Raw genomic sequence first — 12,121 nt, 5'->3', positions numbered from 1 at the left:
TTGGAAATTGATATGCCGTGTTAAACACAGCAAAATTGAGTAAATGATTCATTTCCTAGTATTATTTAATATGCATGTATGTATTGTAATTTCCTCTTTACATCTATCATTGGGCCTGCACATGTTGTACTTTGTTTTACCAGGTTCCTGATCAGTGTGTTGTATTCGAAAGCGAAAGTAGCTGCTGCCTGTGCTGGGATTGTGTACTTCCTAACCTACGTCCCATACATGTATATAGCTATCAGAGAGGGGGTGGCCGGGGATAAAGTAACTGCCCTTGAGAAGTCACTAGGAGTGAGTTTTCTCTTACGAAGTGAAATTGCAAGTGAAAGTAAATTTATCTTAAATTAAAAATTCCATGACCAGTGGAATTCATAAAAGGAATGCTCTCACGGTGATAAAACAAATATTCTCTAAGTTTTTAAAATGTGTATATAGGACAGTTTTCTCTACAGAATGCATGAGATATTTCCAATATTCCAGTGGTGTAGTCAGTATTACTTGTTATCTGGCCTCAGAATAGAAACAGCAGTGGTCATATGGGGGACTTGTATGGTTCTGTATCCTGCACATGATGCCTTATGTGCCTGTTGAATAGGTTATCTCCCTTTATTTAGCTTGTTTCACTGTCAGTAGAATGAAGTGATTCACAAATAGAGTGACTGGCTTTCTGAAGTCATAGGTGTTATGCAGGATTAGCTCCTTACACGGTTACTTACATGTAGTGATGTGATACAGAAATATATGGTGTCAGAAACCTGGCCCAATATGAGGGTTACTGACCTGTTAAATTTCCGTGTTGACTAAGACGCCCTGCAACTACTATAATAATGTGCCGCAAACAGTGTTAAAACTTTTGATTTTTAATTGATATTAATTTTTTTTTGTGTGTGTTTCCAGTCCCTTTTCTCCACGACAGCATTTGGCCTTGGAGCCAAGTACTTCGCGTACTATGAAGAGACAGGTGTGGGCGTACAGTGGAGTAACATCCACATCTCACCTGTAGAGGATGACCAGTACAACCTGTTATATGTCATCATAATGATGCTAGTGGACTTTTTAATCTACGGGTTACTCGTATGGTACATAGAGAATGTGCACCCAGGTAAATCCATCATCTTAGATCCCGTCTTATGTATTGCAGTCGCTGTGCGCCAAGCGCTTTTACAACATGTTATGCCAGACATACATTGCAATTGCATCGTGTTATAAAGACAGGCCCCAGAATGCCCTGAAAAACATTGGATAGTATTATGAGGACTTTGGCTGATAATAACCAGAAATTATGGGATATTTGTAGATAACAGTACAGCATTAAACGCCCTTCAGATAAATAAACAAATAAGAGTTATAGTTTTTTAGCTTTTTACTTACATCTTTTACTGTATTGTGCTTGATAACGAACCTTTAAATGTGAATAATCTGAACGAAAGTAAAATGTGAATTTCAGCCCCATGCTAAGTTATGATGAGCAATGTACTGTAGCATTGCGGTAATGGCCTGTTGCTCATTGGTTGTGAATATTTAATTGCAGGCTCATTCGGTTTGCCCAAACCTTGGTATTTCCCCCTGACCAGGTCCTACTGGTGCGGCCATTCGAAAAATGACTCAGACCAGCTTTGTTTGGGCATCATTGATTGGTTGAAGCAGAGAGGGCATCACTATATGCCAATCACAGAAGAGGACCAGGCTTGTGCCATGCAGCAGTCAGACATGGGTAAAGTGCTCGCTTATGACAAAGAAAAGGGGACTTTCAAATAATGTTAGCCTCCAGAAAAGAGCGATTTGTATGGTTTATGTTGATGGTAATCTGTCCAGTTTTATATGACAGCTTTAACAGTTGATGTCACCTCTGCAGGCTATTTAATTTCTGGACTGACTGCTGGGATCTTGATCACAGGAACACTGTAGTTTAAAACCATTTTTTACGTGTCAAAAAGAAAGCTGCGACGCTTTTTTGTAACATCATATGATAGAATGCATCCCGTTTCGCATGCTCAGAAGTAAAAAGCAGCCATTTTTCATATCTTTTAAGGGACAAACTTAACTCACGTTTACTTTTGGTTGGTTCACAATATGGCCACACCTTTTATTTGTGTCTTGTAGCTTTGGAGCCTTCTAGTGTCGTAACCAAAACACCAAAAAAAAAAAAAAGACTTTGTTGCTATAGAGACTGTAGGTGATGGACTTTCATTTCCGGTATAATTCATCTGTAAACCTGACCACTTGATGTCACTTGTGATCTTGACTAACATATCACTCCTGTGAACAAAACATGATGTAATATATCAGTTACAAAAACAATTTTAAAAAATGAGAAATGTAGCAGGTAGATGTTGATATTTGTATTAATCCTGCGACACTTGCTCACGTTTACAGCGAATGGGCATCACTTTGAGCAGGACCCAAGCCACATTCCCATGGGCGTCAGTATTAATGGACTCAGTAAGGTACGTTTTTGTCGTTGGGTGCTCCCTTTTGTTCATTTGATTGGGGTGACAATAGTCATGTGTCTTGATTTAATTTAAATATTTCAAGTGGGGTGTACAACCTGTACATAGTACTTATTTCCTAGTGCAACACTTGCATGTGTGGCTGTTTGCAGAGTCTAAATTTCCCTGAAGACCACTTTTCTCCTAGTATGGTGTACCTATGTATGTAACAACCAGGGAAGGTATGTTGGTAATTTGACATAGGTCGTGAACCCCAGGTCTTTATCATATAACTGAAAGATTCATGAGTGTGACTTCAAACAGTAATCAAATATAAAAGAAGTATTTCCTAGAGGGTCAGTGTAGCAAGGTTTCGTCCATGAGGTGATGACGTTTTGGCTCTGGACACTTAATGCTTTTTTCTATTAACCTCTTCCCAGAAATATAAGAAAAGTAACAAGCTGGCAGTGAACAGTTTGACCTTGAACCTATATGAAGGTCAGATTACTTCATTTCTTGGACACAATGGAGCAGGCAAAACCACAACCATGTGAGTCCTATAATGTTACAGTCAATTCACCATTTCCATATTTCAGATGCCAATGTTCTTAATATGTTGGGACTGAAGTTGTAAAATGTTACATCGCAAATTACTTTTATGTCTTGTTTATCAAGGTACAGGTTTCTTAACAATTCTTACAGTCATAATTCTTTTTGTAAACCCTTTATCGGGTTGATACTGACTTGAATTTTTAAGATATAAAAATGATTGTTTCATTTTTGGGATCTTGTAAAATATTACATCACACATTGTGTTAATATCATATTTTTAAGCCATATAAACATGTATTAAATTGATTCTTTTATTTGTTCTTATCCACCTTGTCTCAGGTCAATACTGACGGGTCTGTTCCCTCCCACCTCTGGCTATGCCACTATATATGGTCAGGACATCAGGACAGACATGGACGCCATCAGAAAGAGCCTTGGAATGTGCCCCCAACACAGTGTCCTCTTTGATAAGTATGTTGTTTACCTTACTTCAGTAATAGCGTGATAAAAGTGCTGTCACATTGCACATCTTAATTCATAGAATTGTGTGTAGAAATAATCACAAGCTATAGTTGATGAAGAGCAGTTACCAAACTTGGAGACGTATTTGGTAAAGTGATTTAATTGTGTGACTTGTGTAAAAAAGAATGCAGAAAAACATCTCAAAGACTGTAAGATTTCAGGATTTGATTGTATGCTGGATTATTTTTTCTTTACCTACACAGGCTTACAGTAGAAGAACATCTGTGGTTTTACGGAAGGCTGAAAGGTGTATCACCAAAAGACATCAAAGCAGAAATGGCCAGGTATATTACCCTAATCTTATAGCTTGGGTTGTAAAACTGGGTTGTAGGGTTGTGTGACTATCAGGCCCTTGGCTAATGAGTTCAGTTGTGAAACTCTAGCTCTTTTGTTTTTAATATATTTTTGAAATCAGGACATTTGTGGGGCACATGTACTGTACTTGGTGAAGGTTGGTTTACTATAGGCAATCAGCCTTCCTATAGGCACTCTGCTTTGCTATATGCACTCTGCTTTCCTTTATGCACTCTGCTTTATTATAGGCACTCTTCTTTACTATAGGCACTCTGCTTTACTATAGGCACTCTGCTTTCCTTTATGCACTCTGCTTTACTATAGGCACTCTGCTTTACTATAGGCACTCTGCTTTACTATAGGCACTCTGCTTTACCATACCTATAAACCTGACCACATTCGAATTTCTCACATTCGAAATAAATAAATACCAGTATCAATAAATATCATGTATCTGTGTCTTTGCACCTGTAGGTTTATCCAGGACGTGGGTTTACCTAACAAGAAGAAATGTCGTGTAGACTGCCTGTCGGGAGGGATGCAGAGGAAACTCTCAGTAGCTATAGCCTTTGTGGGTGGATCGAGAACTGTGATTCTTGATGAACCTACAGCGGGTGTAGACCCTTATGCGAGGAGGGCTATCTGGGACCTGCTTGTCAAGTACAAGGAAGGTGAGAACTGTGGCTAGATAAGCAGGGTAGAATGACCCCTGTTAGTTCGGAGATGGATTAAAATAAGACAATCCTTGCATGATACATCAGGGCAACAGGTATATCTGTATATTATGTTGTATTCAGTATGCTGCCTTTTGGCTTGTATTGATCGAATACTAGAGTAATGAGAAAATGTGACAAATATATAAGTCTCTTGTGGTTAAACATTTATATTTATTTATTTATTTGATTGGTGTTTTACGCCGTACTCAAGAATATTTCACTTATACGACGGCGGCCAGCATTATGGTGGGAGGAAACCGGGCACAGCCCAGGGGAAACCCAAGACCATCTGCAGGTTGCTGGTAGAGATTCCCACGTACGGCCGGAGAGGAAGCCAGCATGAGCTGGACTTGAACTCACAGCGACCGCATTGGTGAGAGACTCCTGGGTCATTACGCTGCGCTAGCGTGCTAACGGACTGAGCCACGGAGGCCCCGAAACATTTATATGTTATATATATATATATATATATATATAATGTGCACACATAATGTGGAAACCTTCAGAGGTAAAGTTGACACCAAATCCTGACAAATATTTGCAATTTTAAGAATCTGTCTAAATGTGAAAACCTCTTCGGCCAATCGTGGGAAGGATCTACCAGCAACCTGTGGAAAGTCGTGGGATTCCACTGGGCTCTGCCCAGTTTCCTCCCACCACAATGCTGGCCGCCTACGTATAAGTGAAATATTCTTGAGTATGGCGGAAAACACCAATCAAATAAATAAATAAATAAATGTGAAAACTTATAATAATAGTAATCTTTGTTTACAGAGGATTATATACACCTGGTCAGCGCAGTAGTTGATCTTCCCCGAGGCCCTCTCACTCACACATTCATCCTGCAGTTATAATTAAGATTTGACTTCACCATCCTCTGTTACGGGTAAAATTATATAAGTGACTTGATGTTATCAGGCCGTACCATCCTGTTGTCCACACACCACATGGACGAGGCTGACATCTTGGGGGACAGAATTGCTATCATCTCTAATGGTCAGCTGAAATGTGCGGGGTCAAGCGTCTTCCTGAAGAACACTTTTGGGGATGGGTACCACCTGACCCTGGTGAAGAGAGCGAGGGAGGAGGATACTCTTAGCACAGGTGAGGGAGGGGCACACAGAGTTGGTTCGTTGATTTGTCTTAGCCAGTCACAGTTAGCAGAACATATGTTTTAGTGGACTATTTGTTGTAAATTTGCATACATTTGTTAGGATATGTTCGTATTACAGCATTAAATGTTTGTGATTCATCTGGAAGGAAAAACAAAAATTTTGCTGGTCTTGATGTTTCTGATTTAGGAAATAAGTTTCTTTTCAGATCATTTTTGTCCCTCAACCGTTGAAACTGCAGATTACAATCTGATTTTCTCATCAGTGGCATCATTTTTGTATGAGTACCATGCACTTAATATGAGACTGAGACAAATGGCAATACAAGAAATGAAATTGGAATTTTTGCTGTATCATATTTCTGAAACAAACGAAAAAAAAAATTCAGTGTATGCAAGATAGGTTTGTTGATTCACTGGTTACAAGTTGATCCGTTGAATGACTGAAAAAATATTTCTTTGATTTGCTTTGGTGTTTGTCTTTAGACATTATATGTGAGAAATAAGTGTCAAGCTGACCTGTCACTCTCATCAGTTCTTGTTACTTTGTGGTAACAGGTAGTTTACAGCAGGATGATCTGGACATTTCCCAGAATTCCAGTGTGACCTTCAGAAGTAAGTGCGATGCCTCCAAGGTAACGACCTTCATCAGCCAGCATGTGTCAACAGCATATCTTGTCTCGGAGACCAATCAGATTTTGAGTTACAACCTTCCCTTTGAAGAGGCCAAGAAGGGAAATTTTGAGAAACTGTTTGAAGCATTGGACGGGAGTTTGGTTGACCTTGAGCTGTGCAGTTACGGAGTGGTGGACACCAGTTTGGAGGAAGTCTTCTTGTCTGTAACAGAGAAAGCCAAGCTTGAGGATTGTAAGTTTTTGCATTGCTTTCATGGTACTGTTTATCAAATGTGATAACAACACCTCATTTTGAGTAATGATATATAACAATGATATCTGATAAATTGCAAGTAAGATCAATGCTTTTTCTTACCTAATTCTCTTTAAGCCATGGTGCTAGGGGGCATGTAATTTACATCAAGAGTTAGAACAAAGCGCTAACAGAGGAAAGTTGACTTGGACAAGTATTTGTTTTTTTTTTTTTGGAATGGACAGATTACTATGTGTGTTTATTTTCTTGAATTATATTTATTTCCAGTTTCATCATTTAATTGGATGTTTATTGTTTGCAGCTATTGAGAGTGATACAAAGGAGTTGGATTCAATGAAAGACCCGGCTAATGATACGATAAATTCTGATGATGACGTCCCCTTGTTATCAGCTGCTGGTGAGACCCTGGGGAACACAAACACAGGGTTAAACAGTGACGTAGAACTGCTGGATGTGGGTGGGGAAAGTGAGGCAGGATTACCTGGCCCTGTTAATGAGCATGAGCTTTTGTACGAACCCCCAGCATCATTCAGAAGAAACGATGGTTATGCCAGGCTAGAGTCCGAGGAAACCACGCCCAAACCTGTGTTAGAAGGACGAGGGTCGTACATGATGGATGGAGCCCCACTGAGACTGAATCAGTTCCGTGCTGTCATTGTTAAACGGTTTTACTACATAAAACGCAACTGGAAGGCTTTGTTTTCTCAGATTCTCCTTCCTGCACTCTTTGTCTGTGTGGCCATGACAGTAGCATTGGCGGCACCCGGCCGTGGTGAACTTCCCCCACTCGAGCTGAGCCCTTCACAGTACTTCAACTTAACGCAGCCGCGGGGTAACTTTATTCCGTTCTCCAATCACAAGCCATACACCACCTCTAAAAAGTTCTCAACTAGCGCTGGCCCAGAGGAGTTGATTGACACTTTGCATCTTGCATCAGGCATCGGCGCCACCTGTGTTCTTAAGTCACCGTTTAACAGCACTTTGGACATGCAGCTGCTGAAGGGCTTGAACAACACACTGAAAAACTATGATTTACTGGCAAAGTATTTTGAACCGAGCTGCCAAAGTGTGTTTGTACATGGTCTTCCCTTGGAGAATTTTGTTCCCCGTGCTCCAACTGTGTCAGCCTTTACTGATGAGAACAACACCATGTCATCAGGTGAGAATCAAGGGACATAACTCTAAACTGGGATCTCTTAGAATAAAAGGTTGATGTGAGTTACATTATTGCTAGAGCTACCTTGATTCTGTTACCATTAGGCCTTGGGTGATTTTCTGAATTTTCAGTTTTGATGGGATGTTACCGTTTTTAGTTTAATTTTGGGGGTTTAAATTCTTGAGTTTTGGTTAACATGAGGATACTTTGTCTACTTTGAGGTTGCTTTGTGTGCATATTACTTTTTTGGAGTGTAACATTAAAAGGTGACTTCAATATGCTTATTCCGTAAGTGGGAAGGTCTGCCAGCAACCTGCGGATGGTCGTGGGTTTCCCCCCGGGCTGTGCCCGGTTTCCACCCACCATAATGCTGGCCGCCGTCGTATAAGTGAAATATTCTTGAGTACGGCGTAAAACACCAATCAAAAAAAAAAAAAAAAAAAAATCAATATGCTTATTTATGTCTGAAATATTGCCGATGTCGCGTTAAGCCATAATCATTCATTCATTTAATATGCTTATTGAAATAGTTTTTGGAGACACTGTCACCGTCATCATCTGAGTTTTTGAAGTCTTTAAGCTTTTACCTGTTTGGATTACTGTATCGGAGTATAGGTACAGGTACATGAGTGAATTTTTCAGTCAGTTTTACCAGCAAAATGTAGCTTTATAGCCAGCTGTTCAAAATGGAATTTATAATGTAACTTCTAAGTAAGTTAGTGCAGTAAGCTTTTAACACTAAAGTTATCAGTACTTCAAATGTAACTTTTGTCTTCATCCCTTAACCTTGACAGTGACCGCCTCACCAACGGAAAACATTTATTACCCAAAATGTCGCTGTGTCAAGGACAAATCGGGGTTTATATGTCAAAACAACGATGGCCATGACACCCCACCAGAGTTTAAAGTTGTTACCAGCGACATCATTCAGGACATTGGTGCTACCAGTGACCATAACTTCTACCTGTATACCTCTAATGAATACAGACTGCATAGGTGAGAAATGTTAACGCCTCTTTTGTTGAATTGTAGTGAAGTAAATGGGGGCCTCAGTAGCCAGGGATGTTAGAGTGCCAGATTGGCGCAGTGACCCAGGAACCTCTCACCGGTGCGATCCAGCTGATGCTGACTTCCTCCTCGGCCGTACATGGGAAGGTTGTGGGTTTCCTCCGGGCTCTGCCTGGTTTCCTCCCACCATGATTCTTGTAGCTGTCGTATAAGCGAAATATTCTTGAGTACACCATAAAACAATCAGATTAATAAATAAATAAATAAATTGTTAAGTAAGCTGTCCATGAGACCAAAATGGGAAGCTATGTCTCACTAGAACCGTGTGTTGAAAGAACTAGAAAAGATGTCCAACTCACGCACAGCGCACCAACACTGAGCTGTTATTTGATTTTTTGGAAAATGTTATCAATACAAATGACAGTAGACCAAAAGTATGTTCAAACAGAAAAAATCTAAAATTTATCTATGAATGAGTTCTCAAACAGGAAATCCAATTTAAGGATGAAATCCAGGCAAAATTTTAAAAAGTTCATACTTTATTTGATTATTTCTGGGTTTTGCCCATTTATTTTTTTTCATGATTTCTCCTGAAGAACATGGTGAAACCCAAGGGTGACTAGAAATTTGGTCTGTTCCCATATCCTGGGTGTTGAGCTAGATTGCCGATTTTAAAGTCTTAGGCATAACAAGACATGATTATTCAGGGCCACCTTCATGCAAGACGGTTGCTTTTATATTTGACCTTGACCTTGACCTTTTGCTGTATTGTTTCATTCATCTTCTGCAGGTATGGTGGTCTTGCATTTGGTGTGCAAAACACGGAAGTCCCTGAAAACTTTGGACAGCGCTCCCCCGCCTCTTTTCACAAACTAGCGGTGCGAGAGCTGTCTAAGGTCTGGTTTAATAACAAGGGTTATCACTCCATGCCCACTTATCTCAATGTCATCAACAACGCTATCCTCAGAGCTAACCTGCCAAAGAGTAAAGGCAATCCTGCGGCCTACGGTGAGTGATCCTGGCAAGGTGACTGTAGTAAAATCAGGTCTGGGTCACAAGACACTAGCACTAGAATCCTCAGAGCTAACCTGCCGAAGAGTAAAGGCAATCCTGCGGCCTACGGTGAGTGATCCTGGCAAGGTGACTGTAGTAAAATCAGGTCTGGGTCACAAAACACTAGCATTAGAATCCTCAAAGCTAACCTGCCGAAGAGTAAAGGTAATCCTGCAGCTTACGGTGGGGTGATCCTGGCAAGGTGACTGGAGTAGCATATGTTCGAATGATTGGGGATTTCTCCAGGGCTCTGCCTCGTTCTCCCTCACCATAAAACACCAGTAAAATAAGTGAATAAAATGTTATTCTCTCCAGGGTGAATTTACACACATGTAAGTTTACAATTTCACTTTGTGCTCAGAGTTTGTCAATACTTGTGCCTCTTCTCTCCTTCTTTATTTGGCTATAAAATCACAAAGTTTGTCAACTAAGCTAGTCAAGAACTGTAGTTCCTTTTTTATTCCACACTTAATAAACCTGTTTGCAAAGCAAACAAATGATCAGGTTGTAAAAGTGTTATTGAAGGGCTCTGCCTTTCTTGAAATCTTGCTCTCAGTCTGACAGAATAAGTTTTGTTTTCATGATAATTGCTTATGCACGTACTTGTAATCTAATGGATCAATATCAATTTGTCCATTTTTTTCTTTCAGGTATTACAGCTATAAATCACCCTATGGAGAAAACCAACAACAAACTATCCATGGACATTATGTAAGTGGTTTTCTGTGGTAGTCTGAATGATGTGAGATCACCTGAAGGTTATATATACTGTATTAGCTCTGAGTTTGCTCAGACATGTTCCCAGCTTAGATTCAACGTTAACTGCTCTGAATTGTTACATTCGCAAGCCTGGAATCATTATATTCTCAGACCTGGAATGGTTACAATCACAAACCTGGAATCGTTACAATCACAAACCTGGAATCGTTAAAATCACAAGCCTGGAATCATTATAATCTCAGACCTGGAATCGTTACAATCACAAGCCTGGAATCATTATAATCTCAGACCTGGAATCATTACAATCACAAACCTGGAATCGTTACAATCACAAACCTGGAATTGTTACAGTCACAAACCTGGAATATTTACAGTCACAAACCTGGAATCTTTACATTCACAAATCTGGGATCTTTACATTCACAGATCTGGAATTATTACATTCACAAACGTGGAGTTGGCACTTGTTGCTGCCTCACTTGACGCTCAGGACTAGAATAATGTGACCAGGTAGGGTGTCATCTGTGGTGTCTTAGGTGTGACGCTTCAGTGACCGAAGCACTTTGGCAGTATGGACGAGGTATATATACGCACACCTAATGACTCCTTGTCGCCATATTACTGAAAAATTGTTAACTACAATGTAAAACCCCAAGCACACATACATTAGCCTGACCGATGTGGTGTAGATAAAAAATTCCTGACAACTGGTACAACATAATGTCCCAATCAAGCGAAAAAAGATAGATTCACCTTGCTAATGGCTGTGTGCATCATTCAGTCTGCAGGGCTCTGACGTTCTCATCTCTATCTTCATCATTGTGGCCATGTCGTTTGTGCCCTCCAGTTTTGTCCTGTACCTGGTCTATGAGAAGTCCATCAAAGCCAAACACCTGCAGTTTGTCAGTGGCATAGATCCTGTCATCTATTGGCTTGGAAACTATGTCTGGGATATGGTAAGAGTCACTCTACCCTCATTGCTTTTTCTGCAATAATATATTGCTGCATACATGACCGTAGTGATTTGACCTTAGCTTTATGGTTTGACCTTGTCTTGACTTGAAAATTCATTGATGTGAAAATTAAAAATATTATTGATTAATATACTGTTACCTTGACATGAGCTTTATGGAATTTATCCTCAAATTGACTAGACTGTCACATCATTTAATGTATATCAGGTAGATTCAGTGTAATTGCAAGTAGTCTGATCCCAAGGTAACCTTGTCATACCTTTCTATTAGATTAATTCCACCTCAGCTTAAATTTTGCAGTAACCTTTCATTAATACTGATAACTTGCTCTACTACTTAGAAAAGGTCACATTACCTTTCTTTAATTGGCCTTACTAGTACCTTATATGAATATGTGACCATTTTATAACAAATATAACAACAACTAAGTCATGGACGAAATTTTAGGGTAAATCTGATTCTTGAACCTTTCGAAGCACCTCTCTGATTCTTGAACCTTTTGAAGCACCTCTCTGGTTCTTGAACCCTTTGAAGCACTTCTCTGATTCTTGAACCTTTTGAAGCACCTCTCTGATTCTTGAACCTTTTGAAGCACCTCTCTGATTCTTGAACCTTTTGAAGCACCTCTGCAAGCAATATTTTGAAACATTCTGAAAGAACTATGAGGTGTAGAGAAATAATTTGCACAGTTTTAT

The 12,121-nt window shown here is 39.8% G+C and overlaps 1 protein-coding gene across 1 annotated transcript in view; it reads left to right on the top strand.

Annotated features, from left to right (window-relative positions):
• LOC135480465 (ATP-binding cassette sub-family A member 2-like) overlaps window positions 1-12,121 on the top strand; it is a 39,341-nt gene that overhangs the window by 14,732 nt on the left and 12,488 nt on the right. The window contains exons 17-31 of the mRNA XM_064760303.1: window positions 144-294; window positions 901-1,105; window positions 1,535-1,717; window positions 2,380-2,450; window positions 2,873-2,982; window positions 3,324-3,455; window positions 3,710-3,790; window positions 4,275-4,471; window positions 5,435-5,620; window positions 6,186-6,494; window positions 6,817-7,674; window positions 8,466-8,667; window positions 9,470-9,687; window positions 10,383-10,443; window positions 11,234-11,408. Of these exons, the coding sequence (XP_064616373.1) occupies window positions 144-294; window positions 901-1,105; window positions 1,535-1,717; window positions 2,380-2,450; window positions 2,873-2,982; window positions 3,324-3,455; window positions 3,710-3,790; window positions 4,275-4,471; window positions 5,435-5,620; window positions 6,186-6,494; window positions 6,817-7,674; window positions 8,466-8,667; window positions 9,470-9,687; window positions 10,383-10,443; window positions 11,234-11,408 (3,139 nt within the window). The remainder of the gene's footprint in view (window positions 1-143; window positions 295-900; window positions 1,106-1,534; window positions 1,718-2,379; window positions 2,451-2,872; window positions 2,983-3,323; window positions 3,456-3,709; window positions 3,791-4,274; window positions 4,472-5,434; window positions 5,621-6,185; window positions 6,495-6,816; window positions 7,675-8,465; window positions 8,668-9,469; window positions 9,688-10,382; window positions 10,444-11,233; window positions 11,409-12,121) is intronic.

Source organism: Liolophura sinensis, chromosome 13 (assembly GCF_032854445.1).
Source record: "Liolophura sinensis isolate JHLJ2023 chromosome 13, CUHK_Ljap_v2, whole genome shotgun sequence".
NCBI lineage: Eukaryota > Metazoa > Mollusca > Polyplacophora > Chitonida > Chitonidae > Liolophura > Liolophura sinensis.
This window is presented reverse-complemented; position numbering and strand designations above follow the sequence as displayed.